General features: G+C 43.1%; 1 protein-coding gene across 1 annotated transcript in view; it reads right to left on the bottom strand.

Annotated features, from left to right (window-relative positions):
• Positions 1-3,345: 3,345 nt before the first annotated feature.
• Positions 3,346-20,675, bottom strand: part of LOC138568756 (myosin-4-like) — a 28,007-nt gene continuing 10,677 nt past the window's right edge. Inside the window, exons 22-39 of the mRNA XM_069646539.1 lie at positions 20,431-20,607; positions 19,161-19,306; positions 18,600-18,690; positions 18,124-18,513; positions 17,909-18,035; positions 15,973-16,091; positions 12,942-13,138; positions 12,671-12,854; positions 12,421-12,586; positions 11,101-11,225; positions 10,683-10,991; positions 10,386-10,589; positions 10,163-10,288; positions 9,779-9,846; positions 5,089-5,191; positions 4,892-4,996; positions 4,477-4,572; positions 3,346-3,537 (exon numbers count right to left, since the gene is read on the bottom strand). Coding sequence (XP_069502640.1) covers positions 3,346-3,537; positions 4,477-4,572; positions 4,892-4,996; positions 5,089-5,191; positions 9,779-9,846; positions 10,163-10,288; positions 10,386-10,589; positions 10,683-10,991; positions 11,101-11,225; positions 12,421-12,586; positions 12,671-12,854; positions 12,942-13,138; positions 15,973-16,091; positions 17,909-18,035; positions 18,124-18,513; positions 18,600-18,690; positions 19,161-19,306; positions 20,431-20,607 — 2,925 coding nt within the window. The remainder of the gene's footprint in view (positions 3,538-4,476; positions 4,573-4,891; positions 4,997-5,088; positions 5,192-9,778; positions 9,847-10,162; positions 10,289-10,385; positions 10,590-10,682; positions 10,992-11,100; positions 11,226-12,420; positions 12,587-12,670; positions 12,855-12,941; positions 13,139-15,972; positions 16,092-17,908; positions 18,036-18,123; positions 18,514-18,599; positions 18,691-19,160; positions 19,307-20,430; positions 20,608-20,675) is intronic.

Here is a 20,675-nt window from a genome sequence, read left to right as displayed (position 1 = left end):
ACGTACTCGCCTCGGAAGCAAAACGACACGGAGCAACACAGGGTCAATCCCTGGGTCAGCGCTTAGAAACCTCTGGGTATTAAGCACGTTATAAATAACCTATCATAACCTATCATATAATTTGGGATGTCAAAAGGCTCGATGTCAGCCAGTATTGTGAGCGAGGATAGTGATTGCTGGATGTTTATGATATCATCGTGATGAAAAGAAATTGGGTGGCCGGTCCTAAGAACGATGGAGTTGCAGAGAGGCACACATTTTTCCAAGCTCGTCATGAAGATGTAATCAGTTACACAGATAAGAGGATTGACCAACTGATGCCTCATCTTATAATGCATGAATAAGTCATGTGCACCTGCAACATTAATATGGGAGAACGGTTTCGGCTAAAATCCTTCTCCCGTGTAAGGTGTCACCATGCATCAAAGTAGTGAAAACACTGCATATTGCGTAAAATAAATAAGTATGGAGGAATGCGAGATCAAAGGGGTATGCAAGATTATGGGGGAAACTGAATCAATTAGCCAAAATACCGTTGGTGCAATCTCGCTGCTGGAAATGTAATACTTTTGACGATTTTCTGCAGGTGTGTAATGATTATGGTGGATGCGTTCTACTTTAATTCCCATGGAACGTATGAAGATGTGTTGGGTAGAGCTCTGAATGCATTGGTAGAATCTGATGATGATTTCTGACTGCAATACAGTGGGTTAAATATACCTTTCAAAGTCTGGTTCTTCTCGACTCGGATTTCAACTCCAGAAAGGTTTCTTTTTCTCAAGATTGTAGCAATTCTAATCAGTTAGTGGTAGATGAAGTACAAGACAAATAGGGGCATATTCTCAAAACCTTTTTTGCCGCAAGTGAGGAGATGCACAACCGTATCTTCTGACTTATGCCACAAAAGTGGCAGTCCAATTCACAAGGAGCATCTGAATCAGTGCATCCTAAATGCACTCATTCAGATGCCCTTTTCCACCCTTTGCACACTTGCTCAAATAAGGTGGCGTTTCTGGGCATTTTAAAGCACATCCCAAATCCACAAACAGAATGTGCTTCAACATTCCCTCAAACAAGAGTCGTCCTCCTATGCCTGTTCCAAAGCCAGACTGGAATTAAGCAATTTGTCAGACAGTGAGATAGCTCAAAATACCACTATGTTTACCCGGTCTTCAGCATAAGCAAGAATGACATCCTCGAAACATATCATGTCAATTCTAGGTTTCAAATTTGTTGACACGTGTGCTCCATGAATTAGTGAAAATACGCCCCAAGTTTCAATGATGGGCCACCTGTGATGTGTTTATTTCCCCACAAAAAAGCAATAGGTAATGCTCTTGCCTATTGGTAGGATTGTTTCTGAAGGCACGATACCCATTGCCTTGGATGCTAGTTTTGTGTGGTTGGGTGCTACTCTTAGCCGGTTAATTGATGGAATGGAAAAGCCCATAACGTCTGCATGATGTCAATTGAAGGATATAAGCATAATTACTCTGTTTTCTCCAGTGGGGTTTAGGCGATGTTGAGGATAGTTGGACTTTGAAATATTATGTATTAGGAATGCCTTTAATGATGAGGACAACCCGAACATTTCTTTGCTGTTACTGTGTTTAAAATACCATAATTTCTAAGTGATAGATTCTTCAGATGACAGGAACCTAATAGAAGAATTTGTCTCTAGGATTCTATTTGAGAGTTTGAAGCCAGTGAGGGTGATAAAGAGGTAAATGCAAATATTTAAATTTGTACAAATGGAATAAGAGTGGTGTAGGGTGGACAAGAAATACAACATTTTGAAACAGAAGTGGGAATATATTGTAACTGCTAGAACATCCAAAACATGAATTAACAGATTTGGGTAAGTTGGTGCTATATTATAGACGTGATAGATATTGTTGAAAAAAAACTGGTGAAGGACTGCAATTTGGTAGCATCTATTTGTCGAGGAGACAGTTAATTAAACATATCGGTCATCTGGACAGGAAATTGAGTGAGAGAATAGTGAGACAGACTTTATGGGGGCAGATGACAGGTTGAGGATGTTGCCTGAGACTAGGATGCTTGGGTTGCATGTGGCAAGACTATATGTGTGTGTAATGATATCTCCTTTATGTCTGGTTGAAGTTCCCACCGCACCACAGGCCACAGTTTCTCTAGACATGGTGGACCCTTTCCAAAGGCTACGGTGTGGAATACATTTCCTATGGGTCTAAGTCAACTGTCAATCTAAATGGGTGGAGGTAAGGGCAGTTAGGAAATTAACACATTTGAGATTTCATTTCTAGAAAATGTCATGTTTTGTGTGTGTTGTTCCCGACCATTAAGAATAACAGGGCACAGTTACATTTTTCTGAAATGTGTACACTCCAGCACCCTAATACCTACAAACATGTTTGCAGAATGGTGAATCACTTCCAAGATGAGACTTGTTGACAATAATCAATTGACTCATTAAAGGTGGAATCCTGTTGGCTCTGGTAAATCCTACGTTCTATGCCATGGAGCGCAGCTATATAGCAAAATCTCCAGGCCAATTGTACCACCCCACACTCTGTCAAAGGAGACTCCTCAATTGTGTCACTTAAGGGTTCATCAAAGGAAAACCTCTCAACCCTGCTTGGATGGGTGGAACTGTCTTTGTGGAAGTGATGTAAGAAAAAGTAATGGATGCTCTTGTGTCTGGAGAGAAAGTCTAGAGTAAGTTGTATTATCAGAAACACCAAGGAAAGGAAGTCGTGTAGAAACTGGGAGAACACGTAAGGTTTCACAACATTCAAAGTTGCGCACAAAAGAAATGCTCAGTGCTTGGGCCTTAAAACTGTTATGAATTTCAAGGAAAATGTGGTATGTAAGGTGGATGATGTGTTTCCCTGTGAGCACATTGCAACATATTGCTGTAGCAAATTTGCCATCCCATGCTTTGTGGAAGCTGTTAATCATCTGAGATCTACTGAGAAATATTATATCCATGCCGCCATGCGGAGGAATTCTTTTGACATTCGACAGCTGGTTGATCATTCCATTTTTTAAAGATGAAAGCCTGCATGGCAAATATACATTGTACATAGTAGATTACGTTCTTATACCCTTTGCTTGTCTTCTTTTTCGTTGGAGGGTGTTTTGTTTTTCTTGTCTTTCCAAAGAAGCCCAGGGTGGAGAGGAGTGTTCATGGACTTTCTCTTTTGGAGCTATTGTAAATATTTAGGGGACCAGTGGGGGGGGGGACTAATCAATTGCTTTACAATTCCTTCTCCTTCACTGCATATCCTTGGTAACTTCCCTGCATCAGACTTAATCTCTTTAAAACGAACTCCCAGATTCCCAGGCCATCTATTGAGACTGCAATCAATTAACTGTAATAAATGAACTAAATAAATCAGTCCTTTGCTGGATAGAGCTTACCTTGCTCCCAGCATCGCGACTCTTAGTCCTGAGTTTATTCACTTGTGATTCTGCAATGTCAGCCCTTTCCTCAGCTTCTTCAAGCTCATGCTGCACTTTTCGGAATCGGGACAGGTGTGCGTTGGCCTGTTCCTCCTAATAAAATAAAAACAACAACCAAGAATGTAAATTACATTCAAGAAAGGTTGTCATGCATTGCTGACATGCCAAAGTCAAATATAGCAAGGTCACTTTTGCATTCAACATTTCAAATTCATTTAAAACTAGGACCATCTCTATATATTTTATCATGTGCAATTCGAAAGCGGACATTCGCATAAGGATCCATTTTGCTGGGTCTGAATTCAGCATCTCTTGTCTTAACTAGCTGATAGTACCCAGAAAGGGCCCCAACGCCAGTAGCAGGGGCCAAAGGATAAATGAGATCAAACTACAATGTTTGACTTTATACGACACTGTTTTGTGACTGTGTGAACTTGCTCCCTAAAGTGAACAAGACGATGCAGGGTGATTTATTTGAAGGAATAATACTATTCAAAATGAGCCACATTTGTTCTGGACATTTCTTTCCTGTCAAGATCTTCTGTCATCCTTGACTGTCATCAATTTCTGTGGATCATGGTGAAATCTACATGTATTCCACAACGTTATTGTTTGGATGAAAGAGTATTTGATTCAAATATTGCACGGAACTACATAGAACATATAGTGAAGAATATAGAAAAATAAATATAGAAAAATGGAGTACAGAAAGGTAGGGGATATGAATGAGGGGAGGTGAACTGTGGGGGCTGTGATTGTATTTCCCCCCTGATGGAGTTTATGGTGTTATCACTCCATGAGGGTTAAGAAAGGGAAAGTAGCTTTGTTAGTAGCTTTGGCATGGGGGGGGGTTATTTCAGATTTAGTATTTGGACAAGCTTTATATTTGAATATCTAGGGTGAAAATGACTCGAAGGTTTGTGTTACAGAATGAAAAACATATTATTTGTGTTCTAATTGTACAGCATTAAGTTCTGGTTATGACACAATTCCAAAAACTATCCTGGTAGGACACAATACTTTGCAACTTACAGTTTCCTCTGCTTGTCGTTTGTAGGCTTTGACCTTCAGCTGCAGTTTGTCTGCCAGATCCTGCAGTCTCAGGACATTCTTCTTATCTTCTTCAGACTAAAACACATGAAGATAATCATGCAACATGCCATTAATATAAAATGGTGATACTTTTACTTGCAGCAATCTGCTGGCTAAAAGCATGTCGCTTTGAAGACCACAATATACCTGTTCTCAGACGTAGCATTAGTAAGTGAAGAGGCATTCTAACCGTACTCAGTACAAGACAATTTGTCAAGGTAGTTGGTGCTACATGTCCAAAGAAGGGAGCCAAGAAGCTAATCGCAAATGGTGTGTGTGGAAAAATGAAGCACCCTGAAAAGAATGTGAGAATTTATGAATGCAGTTTAACTGCAAAAGAAAGATATATGCATACCTGGTATGTGAGTTCCTTGACTCTTCTCTCGTACTTGCGAACACCCTTGATGGCTTCTGTGCCACGTTTCTGTTCAGCTTCAAGCTCGTTCTCCAGTTCATGTACCTGGGGTGTAATATGAATGTATTGTTATATTGCTGCTAAGCACACACACACCTCGAGACACTGTCAGTGTAAAATTCTAGAGTGTAACTCACTCTGCTCTCCAGTTTCTGGAGCTGCTTCTTGCCGCCCTTCATTGCGAGCTGCTCAGCCTCATCCAGGCGATGCTGCAGGTCCTTCACAGTCTGCTCCAGGTTTATTTATTTATTTATTTATTCATATTTTTAAAGCGCACGCTCAGCCCGTGGGCATCGTGGCGCTGTTACATATAAGCAATTGGCTGGTTACAGAAGGAAGGTTGTTAAAGTTTACAGGCATTTTGAGTTACGGTATATGTTTTAGAAATATACGTTTACAAGGCATTAGATTTACAGTAACATGTTTTAGTTACAAACTTAGCAGTGCAGACATCATGGCGTTTAAAAATATGTCAATCATGTCGGAGGGGAGGGTAGGAGGTGATTATGTGAAGAGCAGGGTTTTGAGGGATTTCCGAAAGGAAAGCAGTGAAGGTTCGGCTCTAAGAGAGTTAGGGAGGTTGTTCCAGAGCTTAGGTGCTATGTGTGGGAAGCCAATGCCTCCAGCTTTAGCTCTTCTTATGGTGGGGACTCGGAGTTGGTTGTCATGGGGGGTTCTTATAGGACGAAGGGAGGATTTCCTGGTGATGGTTTCTGCTAGGTAGGAGGGAGCGGTATGATTGATACATTTGTGTGTGAGGGAGAGTACTTTGAAGTTAATTCTTTCTTTAACTGGGAGCCAGTGAGCATTTCTTCTGGCCTGCGACACATGGTCGAATTTGGGGATGTGCAGGGCAGCGCGGAGCGCATTGTTTTGCACTGTTTGGAGTTTAATCAGGTTTTTGGTTGAAGTGCCAGCTAGGAGGGCGTTGCAATAGTCTAGCCTGGCTCCTATGGTGGCTCTAGCAATGGAGAGGCAGTTGGGAGTGGTAAGATAGGGTTTTATTGCGAGGATGAGTTTGGTGGTCAGTGCGGAGGAGGAGGAGATGGCGTTGACCTGTCTTGTCATGGAGAGAGTAGCGTCTAGATATACTCCTAGGGTCTTCACAGCAGTGGAGACGGGTATGTTGGTGTTGTCGATGGTTATGTGTGAATAGTCTTGGCTGAGCTTGGAGAGGATTTCGCTGGGGGCCAGGATGATGATCTCTGTTTTGTCTCCGTTAAGACAGAGGCCATTGATCGCCATCCATGCCTGTATCGTGGAGTAGATGGTAAGGAGGGCTTCTGTGTCTTGGGCATAGTCTCCAGTGAGGGGGAGGAGGACTTGTGTGTCATCGGCATAGTTGGTATAAACTATGTCGAGAGAGTCCAGTAGGTCGAAGAGGGGTTTAGTGAAGAGGTTGTATAGGGTCGGTGCGGTGCATGACCCTTGTGGGACTCCACAATTTATGGTAGTCGGAGGAGCATTGGCCTGATCAGAGTACACCTTCATGGCTCGGCCTTCTAGAAAGGAGGTGATCCAAGAGGTTGCTTTAAGGGAGAAGTGGGCTGCATTAAATAGGTGAGATGTGAGGATGTCATGGTCCACTAAGTCAAATGCCGCAGAGAGGTCGAGTAGCAGGAGGAGAGCAGGTTTGCCTGTGTCCATTATTTTGGTGATTTGATTTTTTAAATCTAGTAGGGCAGTTTCGGTCCCATGGCCTTTGCGAAAGCCCGATTGTCTTCTGCCTAGGATATAGTGGGTCTCTATGTATTGCTGAATTTGGTTGTGGGCTGCTTTATCAAGGATTTTAAGGAGGAAGGGGACGGTGGTGATAGGGCGATAGTTGCTGGGGGAGGTGGGATCTAAGGAGGGTTTTTTTAAGAGTGGGCGAACCCAAGCTTCTTTCAGGCAATGAGGTACGGTTCCTGAGGAGAAGGAGGCATTGATGAAAGCTGTGATGATGGGGGTGAGGGCTTCTGAGCACTCTTTGATGATAGTGGGAGGGCATATGTCTCCCTTGCAAATGGAAGGTTTAATGTTTTTGAGTAGAGCAGAGGTTTCTAGTTCTGTAACTTCTCTGAAGGCAAAGAGGGGTGTTTGCGGGTGAGTGTTGTGAGGGGGGAGATAAGGAGTCGTGGCAGAGGTATTGAGTGCTTTACGTTGGGAGGCAATTTTGTCTTGAAGCGTTTTGACTTTATTTAGGAGGGCTGTCTGGATGCATGTGCACCAAGCTTCATCCTTGATGATTTCGTCTGGGCTGGACTCGGGAGTGGTGAGTTCTTTGAAAATAGAGAATATTTCTCTGGTTTTGGAACTGGATTTGGTTATTCTTTGATTGTATGATTCAGATTTAGCTTTGAAGATGGCCATTTTGTAGGTCCGTGAGATTTCTTTGAACTCATTGAGAGAGGATTGGTTGGGCGTAGACTGCCAGTTGGATAAGGCTTTGCGCTTCATGGTGCGCAAGACAGATAGTTCTTCTGAGAACCAAGAGTTGGAGTGCATGGATTTTTTTCCTTTTTTGTCTTCCAGCGGGGCAATAGAGTCAATGGCTTGGGTGAGGGCGTTGTTGTAGATGTTAGCAAGAGAGGTGGGATCTTGGATAAAGGGATGCTTGAGTTCAGGGATATCAAGAAGAGGAGCGAGATTGGTCGCTGTGAGCTTTTTGGAGCTTCTGACTTTGGCGGGGGTGCATGAGTAAGGATTTTACGAGTGGGTGTGGTGGGGATGGAGAATTGGATGAGATGGTGATCTGTCCAGGGGAGGGCTGTGATGGAGGTGATGGATGAAGAACAGTTATGATCTGCTACCCAGTCGATGGACCGGCCTTTGCAGTGAGTAGGTTTGGTAATTTTGTGGATGAACCCCATGTTGGTAAGATCGTTGGCCAGGTGTGTGGCAGATTTGTCCTTGGGGTCATCTAGGCCAAGGTTAAGGTCACCAAGTAGAATGGTTTTGGTGGAGCTTTTCAGGTTGTTGCTAATGATTTGGAGGAGATGCTTTTGGACGTCCGGAGGGGAGCCTGGAGGTCTGTATGTGACTAATAGGTTGATGGTGCAATTAGGGGAGAGAGCTAGTTTGGCGTGGAGAAGGTCAGCGTTATTGTCCCAGAGTTGGTTACACTGCCTAATGGCAAGTGAGTTTCTATAGATGAGGGCAACGCCCCCACCTTTAGAGGTTTTGCGGTCCTGCCTGAGGATGGTGTAGTCCTGTGGGAGGGCAAGGTGTAGGGATGGGTTGGATGCCTCGTGGAGCCAAGTTTCGGATACTGCTAACATGTCTAGTTTGTGGGTGGTGATGAGGTCATTGATCTCTATGGCATGGGCAGGGATGGAGCGTGCATTAATGAGGGCGCATTTAAGGAATCGGTTGGTAGGTGGTGGGTCCTGAGCGCTGGTGTTCGGTGAGAGCGAAGTGGTGGGAGCACTTGTGAGTGAAGGAGGGAGGGGTGCATGTATGAGCGCATGGGGGTGGAGGGTATGTGCATGGGCTGGAGGGTGTGAGCGTGAAAATGTTGTGTGGGTGCGATAGCTGAGCTTTTGGTTCCTACTGAAGGTAGATGGTGGAGAGCTGTGGAGCACAAATGAGGGTTTGGTACGGGTTCTTAGTCTGTAGCGCCTAAGAAGGTGTTCAGGAGGGTTGATAATGCAGTGGTTGAGAGTGGTGTGTGGTGATGCGGGTGGGGAGGAGTGAGGCATGATGGAGGGCGGTGGAGGGAGGTCTGGGTATGCAGGGAGCAAGCTGCAGATGGCCCAAAGAGACAGAGTAATGAGCGAGATAGAGGAGAGGAGGGGTGTAGGCGCTGTGAGGTGGGTGGCAGGGGGATGCATTAGAGCACTGAGCTGGGTGGTGTTGTGCGGTACAGGGCTGACACTAGGGGTAGGTAGAGGCAAGTGCAGAGGCAGTTGTAGGTCTGGCAGGGCATCAAGGGGCTAGTGGAAGCGCTTGTAGTGGCAGGGCCGGTAAAAAGCTGGCCTGGCAACACAGTGGCAGGGCCCCTATAGGCTGGCAGGGAACACAATGGTAATACAGTGGCAGGGCCCCTATAGGCTGGCAGAGGAACACAATGGTAACACAGTGGCAGGGCCCCTATAGGCTGGCAGAGGAACACAATGGTGACACAGTGGCAGGGCCCCTATAGGCTGGCAGAGGAACACAGTGGTAGCACAGTGGCAGGGCCCCTATAGGCTGGCAGAGGAACACAATGGTGACACAGTGGCAGGGCCCCTATAGGCTGGCAGAGGAACACAATGGTAACACATTGGCAGGGCCCCTATAGGCTGGCAGAGGAACACAATGGTAACACATTGGCAGGGCCCCTATAGGCTGGCAGAGGAACACAGTGGTAACACATTGGCAGGGCCCCTATAGGCTGGCAGAGGAACACAGTTAGTGTGAGTGCGGGCAGGCGTTAAGGCAGTGAAAGTTGCACGAAGATAAGTCAGGGGGACACACTTACGGGCTAGTGTACAGTAGTTGTTTTGGGCAGCGTTTCTGGCCGACGGCCCGTACGGCAACGGACAGGCACAGGACAGGCGCCTTAGTGTGCGCCTTGTTTTGGGCCGGCTCACGCCTGCCGGTGCCCCAGGATCGGTGTAGTGGATAGGCTAGGCGGGGTGGGCCAATCAGATTGCCGTTAATATCCGGGCCGAGGGTGCGATCAGGCGGCCATCTTTTGGTTGTGTACTCTTCGTACACATCAAGCGGCAGAAAAAGTGCTCAGCCGTGCAGGCAGAGGGGAATCATGCACTCAGCAGTGCGGATGGCAAAGGATTGAAGAGTGGGGGCCACCCTCGTAGGTAGCGGGGGTTAAGGATCTCCCGCTCACCTTCATCCTTCAGGTTCTTCTTCATCCTCTCAAGATGGGCACTTGTGTCCTGCTCCTTCTTCAGCTCTTCAGCAATCAAAGCAGCCTGGAAAACACAGAAGAATATTTTTCTTTAATACCTTTTCATCTGTGGAATCATACCAATCATGTCAAGCTGTAAAATATGATACAGGCGCTCTGATAACTACTTCATTCAATATTGTAAATTAAAGCTTTTTTCTGCATCCCATTTGCTATTACATTAATTTGGCTAACTAATATTAGTGGTTGATAACTTTCAAGATCACACAAGGACCAATATGATCTACTAAATTGAGCATTTTTGCAAGATCTATTTTGTGGATTTTTAAGATGTAATCTATATAAAATATGTGCATTATTTCCAGCAGCAAGAAACCTACATCAGTGATGGCCTTTTTGGCTTTTTCCTCAGCATTCCTGGCTTCCTGGATGGCCTCCTCTACTTCACTCTGGAGCTGGGAGCTGTCACTCTCAAGCTTCTTCTTGTTGTTGATCAGGCTGGTGTTCTTAAATTAGAGATAGAAGTAGGTTTAAGATGTACTTTGAAAATTCCTGTACAAATGTTGGTGTATCAGTCGTCGAATTATAAATTAGGAGCTATACCTGTGAATGCAGAAGCTGCAAAAGTTCACTTGCATCAATAAGTTCATGTTCAGCAACTTTGCGAGATCTTTCTGTCTGTTCAAGGGCAGCCCTCATCTCTTCAATTTCCGCTTGCTGCAGGTTGTTCCTGCGTTCAATGACAGCCACCTGTTCTTTCAGGTCTTCTTGTCCTCGAACGGCATCATCAAGATGAAGTTGTGCATCCTGCTCAGAATGCCGACATATTTAGAGTTAGTTACCTTTCAAACAAATGGACATTTGCAAAATAATAGATTGAGGTTAACGAGATAACTGTACCTTGAGTTGCCCTTGCACATTTCTAAGTTGCTTCTGAGATTCAGCGGCTTGAAGGTTTGCATGGCTGAGCTGAATCTCGATTTCATTCAGATCTCCCTCCATTTTCTTCTTCAGCCTCAGAGCATCATTTCTGCTCCTGATCTCAGAATCGAGTGTGCTCTGCAGGGAATCCACAGCTCTCTGGTTGTTCCTCTTGAGCTGTTCAATTTCCTCATCTTTTTCAGCAATCTTTCTGTCTACCTCAGACTTGACCTGGTTCAGCTCAAGTTGGATGCGCAGGATCTTGGCCTCTTCATGTTCCAATGATCCCTTTTATTACATGAACATGTACAAGTTAAAGATTTTTTCAATCAAAGGAAGAAGCAAAATTAAACCTATTGAGCTGTCTTTATAAAAAAAAAAAGCCTCCTTCACTCACTTCAGCTTCCTCCAAGGCTGCCTGGAGTTCACCCTTCTCTTGTTCAACCTGTTTCTTTGCTTTTTCCAGTTCATGGATGGACTTTCCGGTTTCCCCAATTTGTTCAGTAAGATCTGATATCTCCTCTGTAAGAGAATAACATATATAATGAAGGCACATAATTCTTGAGTTTGGATTTACCAAGTATAGAATAATCATTTGTTGGCATTTGAGTGATCTTCAGTTAAACAAGTGGTTGCTATGATATATTTTCCTCAGGAAGACACTCTACCTGCCTAAGGGGATGCAATTACACTGAGGGAAGGGCGCTCAGCCAATGGGGTGGCTGGAACAGTGGGCCAGAGTACAGTATGTATCACACGCTCTTTCCAGCCACCCACGGCTAATCCCCAGGTGACACCATCTTGATTGTGGGGAGGCAACATTGAGCTCTCCTTGTTGCCTCCCCACCCCCAAAAACAAATCTTATCCTTTCCCCACCCTCCTCCCTCCATTCCTACTTACCTATTGGACTAGAGTGTTGTGATCCGCTCCCGGCTCTATCCCCCGCCCACGGCCGCCATCGAAATGGAAAAGGGACTAAGACTCTTTTTCTATGGCAGTGGACATCTTTTTTTCCCCCGGGAGAATGCACTCACGCAATACATGTGGCGCCCATCTCCTGATAAAAGCTAAATAAACCTGCAGTGCAAATGGCTATCACCCCCTTGTTGGGGGCTGGACATGGCCGGTAATGGCCCACAGCCCTGGCCGAGGCCCTCGCTTCGCTCAGGCCGGTCTAGGCTTGTGCTGGAGGGCTGTTACCGTTCATGCCCACATCCCAACGTGGTGGTGATTGCCATAATCTTACATTCAATGTCACTAAATTCGGACGCATAACAAGCTGGATTCTGCCCATATAACCTTACCACAAAGGGGATCTTAATGGAATGGGGGCACTAGTATTGATGGATTAATTAGCAGACTTTGATACAGTGGAAATGAACGCACCTTTTTTGTGAATTAGATTTATCTTTTAAAGTAACATCAAAATGACCTCTGCTGATAAGAGCAACTATAATGTTTTTAAACAATCTGGGACATAGCATCTTATAAGTGACAAGTAATGTAAAACCAGTGTAGCCAAACATCTGTTAGGTACATAAGATGATTGTGCCTCGCTATTGTGCTCAAAATACCCAAATTGGTCTACTCATCATTATTTATGTTATGAAATTCAAATTCTGATTTTTCACTTTATTGTATAAAAACCGCTTTATGTATCATGGTTATTCGTGTACTGTAAATTGGAACGCCATTAGTTGCTATCAAGAAACGTACGTTGCAGGTTCTTGTTTTCACGTTTCAGGGTTTCGAGATGGTCCAGAGACTCTTCATAAGCATTCTTCATCTTGAAGAGCTCAGTGCTAAGGGAACGGGAATCCTTAAGAGCTGCCTCTAGCTCAGCCTGGCCTTCCTCATACTTCTGCTTCCAATCTGCAAGGACCTGATAAAAACATTTATGTTGTCAGCCTTAAACACTTGCAAGGTATATGATAAAGTTGATATTACTTTTTGTTTAAACTTTTACCTTATCAAAATTCCTCTGTTTTTTGTCAAGAGCTGCAGCAGCGCTGTTGGCTCGCTCTACGTCAATCATGAGATCCTCCACTTCACATTGTAGTCTCTGCTTGGTCTTGTCCAGTGATGCACACTTGGAATTTACAGCCTCCACCTGTTCTTCAGCTTCTTGTAGCCTCTGGGCTAGCTTTTTCCTAAACAATGCCCACAATGTAGAGTGCTCTTAATTGAGAAAATCCAATTGCACAGTAGAATAAATTGTATTATTGAAAATGACATACTTGGCCTCTTCTAGTTCCTCTGTGCGCTGAATGGCGTCAGTCTCGTACTTGGTCCTCCACTGGGCAACTTCTCCATTGGCTTTGGATAAAGCACGCTGGAGCTCGGCCTTGGATTCTTGTTCCTCCTCATATTGCTCACGGAGCAAATCACAGTCATGTCGGGCAGATTGCAAAGCATGTGCCAAGGCATTCTTGGCCTGCAAAACAATAAAACATTTATATGCATCTTCACAACTTCACATCTGTCTCCGGTTTCAGTCCAAAGCTAAGAAACAGCATTATAATTGAACCCAAAGGGAAAGGTGCTCTATATGTCTTTGAGCAGATGTTTAAAAAGTAACTATTTGAAAAATGGCCTCCCACTCTCAGTCAAGCCAACCGCCCACAATTTAGTAGCTCATTACGTCCATTGTTTTTCTTACTGCATACTCTTGGCCTCCTTAGAGTAAGCAATAGTGAAGTAATGTTATGAGTACACACAGTGTTTGGTTAAAGTCAGTGGCACGTATGCACTGCACTTGTAAACCTGAGTAAAGTGATTTCTGTGGCTTAAGCATTGATTGATTGATTGATTTACTAACACTTTCAGACCCACAGCCTTTTATATCAAACAATGATACAAAGCACATAACGAATATAACAGACGAATACAAACATTAAAACAAAGCATGAAATACAATTCAATAAAAAGGAAACAAATCCATAGTATACAATAAAAAAATAAATTTAAAAAAGGCAAATCAGATCATCTGTCAACGCATCAGTGCAATTGTGCTCCCAATCACCATCAAGAAGACATGTACTGGAGCGAGGAAAGATGTCCTGTACGATCTCTTACTTTCCAGGCTACATCTAGGAAGAAACTCACATATCTTGTTACTTTGTCATCAAATACTCCCAGCAGCATGGCCATGCCCTCATTGGTAGACCTCATGGCTTCACCTCTGAGGTTCGGGCATAACTTTATATTCCTCATCTGTTCATATAAGGGGCAAATAAGTAAAAGGTTTGTGTTCTCAACCATCGCCAAGTTACAGCTGCTGGCTTAAGCATTGGTCTCTAGGCCTAAACCAAGTAAAAGTAATGTCACTGAGAGTGTGTACATTGGGAAAATCAACGTCTGTGATGTAATGATTGCTCCTCATGATTAGCTGCACCTCACACCTCCCAAAAGTTTCTCAAAGTATTGATATTATTCCCTCAGTGGACACTGAAGTGTCTAGTTGTTCAGGGTATCATATTGTCTGTTTGGCATACTGGAGATGGTGCCATTCAAGTTGAGAGCTTTAGGGTAAATTCATGGAGATTCAATGAGCGTGTCTACACAGTGATCATTTTGGATATGCATCTGAATTGGCAATGGAAGCAAAGGTAAAGTAACACTCCAAATGCATAGCATTGAATTGCTGTGCTATATTTTCTCTTTCTGTTATTGGGTGGGTTTAAAATGGTTATGAACATTCCCAGACCCAAACTGGTGCTACTGAAGCCATTTGTTCATGCCTGCATCTAGACAGCAGTAGCTGTATTTGCCAATGATCTTAACATTTTCTTATCACTGCTTTGACCCTAGACTTCAACATACACTCTATAGTACACAGTTGATTTTTTTCCAGCTGCGGTTTTGTTTAAGACCTCCTAAGCTGTCAAGCTTCCTTTACATAATAACACTTTATCATCCCGACTGTACTCCTTACAGCAGTACTTGCAATGCCTCCCCCATCCCACCAATGTAGATGTACTTCTGAACCAAAGGTAGCTCCTACTCTGCACTTTAACCAGTGTTAAGTGACTGTGAATGTGAAAAGAATCAGCAACATTTGTATTGCATTTGTTTTCCGCCATTTTGGATATTGATGCCATTGGTTGAGGAAATATAAATAATTATAAATCAACTGTTACACGGTACACTGCATTACAAGACTCAAATTTACCAATGCCTGCTCATAAAAGTTCATCTTCAATTGACCATGCCTCGATACCCAGCCCCCTTGCTGCTCCACCTGATAAGGTATCAACAAATGATGGGAAAGTTACCTCTGTGAGATAACCTCATTTGAAGATGAAGTTCTTTCTTTTATTTACTGTGATTGCAGAAGAATGGCATCACCATTTAAGGAAAAAATAATTACTTATTATCTTTAGAAATCATTTAGATTTGCATTTTTGTTCTTTTATTTTCTTGCGTATACAACATGTACTTAGCTTTTCACTTTTCGGTCTGCAAGAAAACACCCAGAAGTTGTTCAATTTCCTCTTTGGAACTACATGACGATCCCCATCAACGTTCCTATGCATGCGCTTAGGAGCAGGCGTGTTGCTAGGTCTCTAGAAGATCCGGGGCTACGCTAATTTTGGGACTGTCGGGACTCAGGGCTAGCTAGCCTTTTTGGTTGAAACCCCTGAGCTTCTATCCAGGGCTACAACCAAAAGACCGGGGGCTATAGCCCCCTAAGCCCCCCCTAGCAACGCCTCTGCTTAGGGGTATTCTGTCCTTAGTGGCGGAGAGGGGAGTTCACATTCCACTTCCTTTTGATCCGTTGTCATTATTAAAAAGGGTGCTCTTAGTACTAACTTTGTTGTTGACGTTAGTGACGTTACATTACAACTGTGCACACAGAACGGATATAAAAAGGCTCATTTTGAAAAGCTATGCTATTTGGAATTAGTACATGCTAAATCAATCCGCCAACAATGAACAATAAAATGTAGTCATATTGATTCAAATTCATGAGGGGAGGGCTGCTAAATGTTGTGAGGTTTCCCCAGATTCATCTACCCATACATATATAAAGGCTTTGGCTGCTTCGTTGCATTAGGGGGTGTAGTTAGGGGCTCCCCTGCATCCTGCTGTCTGCAGGGACCCATATTGTGTGCCCGCTCTATGATTCTTGTGTCTTGGCTCATTCTCTATCAAAGGGGGAAGTTATGATGATCTGCAGGGCTGTCAATATCAGCTCAGGAGCACGTGTTGGTGACAATGTGCAATGCTTAGCTAAGATGGCACTCAGAGAATGCATGTGCTAGATACCTTTGTCTCCTCTTCAAGCTGCCTCCTCAGTTCTTCTGTCTGCTGGGTGAAGGCTTGTTTGCCTCGTGACAGTTGGGAAATCAAAGACTCTTTTTCTTCCAGCTGGCGTGCAAGCTCACCTTTAAGAAAAAGGTCAAAGACATTTTAAATATTTTTAATATTTCCATTGATTATTATTTTCTTCCTTTAGTTGTGGAATTGCTGGCAAACATTCTGTACATTTCTAGGCTATTGAAAAGTGTTCTGTTAAGAAATATAGCTGGAAACAGAAAAACATGCATCCTCTAAAGGGCTTGTCGGAATGACCTGCCCAAATATCAAGGTGGGTTGGGTTTTCAAAAAAACATACAAAAACATACAAATTATACAAATCTCATCATATGTACATTCCGAAAAGCTGCCTGGGTTCCACTATTCGTGCGCTGACATGGGCTACCTCTGATACTGATTTAATTCAAAGTCGTTCCAATTTATCAGAAAAAGTGTTATTATGTTTGTGTTTCAATAATCTTGTTCATTATTATTATTCCTAGCCCTAACTGGCCCATGTGCTATTATTTATTTCTAAATCCCACCTCTATGGCCATTACCTGTTATCTGGCCCAGATATAAAACGTTAAGGGCCTCATTATCGCCAGTTTTTTTCTTTCAAGTATACTGCAACTATAGCGACAATTGCTGGCCAAAATTAGATTTGTTATGATTTGGTCTTGAAAAAAGTGCAACCTATAACTAAATGCTGTGATGTAATGCGTGCTTTGTATGTGGTTACTAAACAATTTGGTAATGATGCTGACGCGATCTGGACCGAAGTGGTCCTATGCCTGACACTGAAATACACTGAAATCATTGAGTACTAGGCATAAGGGAAATGAGTTCCTTTAATATAAGGCTGGATACGGATTTACGGCCTATGATAATTACATGGCTCTGGCAATAGTACATATGTGGAATGCAGCCAAACTGTTGCTCGAAGGAGCTGTAAATTGCCACCATTGGCATTTCTTACACAGTCACATAATGATCCCTAATGAGTCGGAGTAAGGAATATCCTGCATAGCTAAGGGTCAATTAAGATACTTTGATTGCCTGAAAAGTGATTTAAGTGAAAGAAGGTTAGTGGCAGCAGTAGATGCTTAGTTTGGGATTTGCAGTCCCACAAAAGGAGCCTTGGAGAGTGATTTTCTATTATTATTTTCTCACTGGGAACAAGAGTAGTGGATGTGGTGACTGTTCTAACGACTTCTAGGGTTGATCTCCTGCACAACATCCCAAAGCATAGATTTCAATCTTTCTTTCTTTCTTTGCCCAGGATTTGTGCAAATGTTGTTTACCTGCATATGCTGAATAGGTTCTATGTGATGTTGTAGCGTTCTAAATCATTGCAATGCGTTTAACTGATAAACAAACGATTGCAAAATAAATTACACGTAATGCTGCTATGCGCACAAATATATGCTTTTGCTGCCATGAAATGCTTATTCGGGCCATAAAAGAGGTTTTCATAGTACCCTTACCATTGTGTGTAGCCTTGCTGATGTGAAACAAAAATGAATGTGATTTCGGTGTTTGTACAAATCTAGCGAGAGTACGACTTCGCTGAAGAAAAAGCATACCTCTGCCTAATAAGCAGCCGTCCTTTACATACTGATGATGCCGATTTGTTTATATATGAAGTATGCGGTACCCCCACAGTCCCTAATTCTCCTTTACTTCTACACCGAGTATCCCTAAACCCATGTTCCGAAGCCACAACGAATGACTGGCGCATCGGGTTGCCAACATGGATGCAGACGGTAAGCATTCGCCAAAAGGGCTTTGCTGGGAAATCACCTCCTTATGTTATGCAGTAATCGTGCACCCGATTAAAACATTTGTATGAAATCTCCTGCTGCCCTATATCTTACTATTTAAAAAGATGTAATTGTAATCATACCATTTTCAGTTTGGAAGCGTGCCTTCTGGGTGGTGAGGTCATTGATGAGACGTTGATGTTCATCGTGCTTTGCTTTAACCTCCCCAAGTTGGTCCTCCAATAAGCGGCTCACCTTCTCCAGGTTGGCCTTTAGGTGTAAAAAGGTACGTATTAGTATAAGCTGACTTTACTAAAAAGAAATCTGCTAATCAGATGATTGCTTGATAGCTGCTTACCTTGGACTTGGAAACATTCTCCATGTTGCTGGCGAGGTCATCGATTTCCATCTTGAATTCGCTCTTCTCTTTCTCCAGCTTCTGTTTGACCCGCTGCAGGTTATCAATCTGTTCCCCAAGTTCTGCGTCGCTGTCGGCATGCTTCTTACGGAGGGAGGCAGCGGTAGCTTCATGCTGCAGAGTGGACTCTTCCAAGTCACGCCTCATTTTCTGGAACTCTGCTTCACGCTTCTTGTTCATTTCAATCTGGGCTGAAGTGGCTCCACCAACTTCTTCCAGTCTTTCACTGATTTCTTCCAGTTCCCTGGAGAGGTCGGATCTCTGTTTCTCAACCTTTGCCCGAGCTGCACGCTCAGCTTCAATTTCTTCCTCAAGTTCTTCAATGCGAGCCTGAAAGATTATGTTTCTCATTCAATACATGACATTTTGATCATCTCATAACCTAATTTAACAATGTGATATGAATTTATCAGTACCTGCAGTTCTTTGATTTTCTTCTGCAGCTGGGCTCCCAGAGACTGCTCATCCTCAATCTTGCTCTGATACTGACTTAATTCAAAGTCTTTTCTGTTTTTTCCCCAAAAATATGTATTAGTATATTTAATTGTGTTTCAATAACCATGTTAAGAAAATATATAATATAATTGTTAATAAATTGTTTATTCATATAATTAATTGAAAATAAAACTAATGGTTGATCAAGGTCTGCTATTGGATAGAAATGCCCAAATATGTAAATTTGCTGTACAAGTTGTTGCAATGGTAAATACACATAGATTTAGCAAGATGTCATTATTCATTGTACCAAAGATCTTCAGTTTGAACTAGAAAACTTAAGATATGCATCCAGCAAAGCAGCTCAGTATACAATGCACCAACTACACAGACCTATCTAGCCTTCAGGTCACAGTTTCATCCTCGTCTGTTTAGTTATACCAATGTAATGTTCATAAGGCAATATATTACTGATCAATAACATGATGAAATAATAATATCTGCAGATCAGTGTTCCCCCCTTTATTACACTGAATACTCACTTTTTCAGTTTTTCCTCACTTTGCTGTTTATCGTTTTCTAGATCCATCACGCTTTCCTGGGAGAGCTTCAGGTCACCTTCAAGCTTCCTCTTAGATCTCTCAAGGTTCATGCGAAGCTTCTTCTCTTGTTCCAAGGATCCTTCAAGCTGTATATTGTAAAATATCTCTTGTATAATATGATGACATAGAAAGTTGGTTTTTTTTCAGTGTTAATGCTGTCTAATCCTTCTGGCAAATGATGGCATACAATCCTATTTGTTGCTAGGATTTTCCTAACTGTGCCAGTGTAGTCAGAAAATGATTTGTTAATGCAATGTTTTTTTAATTGTTTTGCTTTTATTTATCAGTTCCATAAATAGTATTTGACATGGTGTTTCTGTCTGATAAAGAAATGCTGCCTAAGGTGACACAGAAGACTATGGACCTCATCAGCTGTTGGGCCGTATGCCGGCACTAATTGGGCCGGGATACCACCTAATGCTATTAGCATTACTGTAACTTGGTCCGGTGCAATTTGCGCCGCTTCCCAAGTTGCAGTGGGGCGGTAAATCCCCATTCCCATTAGTCCATTGGACCAAATGGGTTTTTCTTGGTGGTGTTAGCGCCAGCGCAATAAGCTCCGGTGCAACTAGCGTTGCGCTAATAGTGCCGAAAACGGGTGGAAAATGGTGATTTTTACCTCCAACAAAAGGTGGAGGTAAAACTCCCATTTTACGCCCAGCTCCAGATTGGGTGAGCGGGTCCGCCCACTTGTGATGAGGCCCTATGAAGGGGCCAGGCAAATGGCCAGTGCATGGCTTTTTGCTGCCCCAGACAAAGTGGATCTTTGTTGGCCCTAACCCCTGCATTTGGTTTGATTTTCTTTTAGGAGAACCAACCAGGTGCCTTGAGGCTATGTGCAGCCAGGCTGCTGACTACCACTGGCTTGCCATGGGGCTGGCCCTGGCTAGATGACCTTGTGATCGACCTTTAGTTACAGTGCAATGCACCACACCAGCCTAAAATTGGCATTCATCAAAAGGTTTCACGTAAAAAGCCATTTAGAATTGACTCTTGATTTTCCATTCCCTTGTAAATTCAGCAGATGTTAGAAGACACCAATCCGCCGTGTACAAGTAGGACTGATTCCACAGTTCCTGGCACAATTAAAATAAGAATGCTGCCTTCATTGTTCAAACCTCAGTAGAATTATTTTACAGTATCAATGGCTCATGATTTGAAGTTTGGGTTAATGTTTTAGTGTATGTATTTATTTTGCACTCATACTTACATCATCCACTTGCTGTTCCAGCTTAGTTTTGGCTTTTGTCAGGGTGCTGACTTTGTCTTCCTCTGCTTGGAGGTCATCCAGGGTCTGCTGATGAGCCTCCTGGAGAGCTTTCTTCTCTTTGGAAACCTTTGCAATGTTCTCATCAAGAAGCGCCATTTCCTCAGTAAGGTTTTTAACCTGCAAACATGCAAATAGATTGAAGGTAAGTCGGTTGTCCTCGGATGTTCACTGTATTTGTATCAAAG

This window comes from Ambystoma mexicanum, chromosome 2q (assembly GCF_040938575.1).
Source record: "Ambystoma mexicanum isolate Mex_15411 chromosome 2q, UKY_AmexF1_1, whole genome shotgun sequence".
Lineage (NCBI taxonomy): Eukaryota > Metazoa > Chordata > Amphibia > Caudata > Ambystomatidae > Ambystoma > Ambystoma mexicanum.
This window is presented reverse-complemented; position numbering and strand designations above follow the sequence as displayed.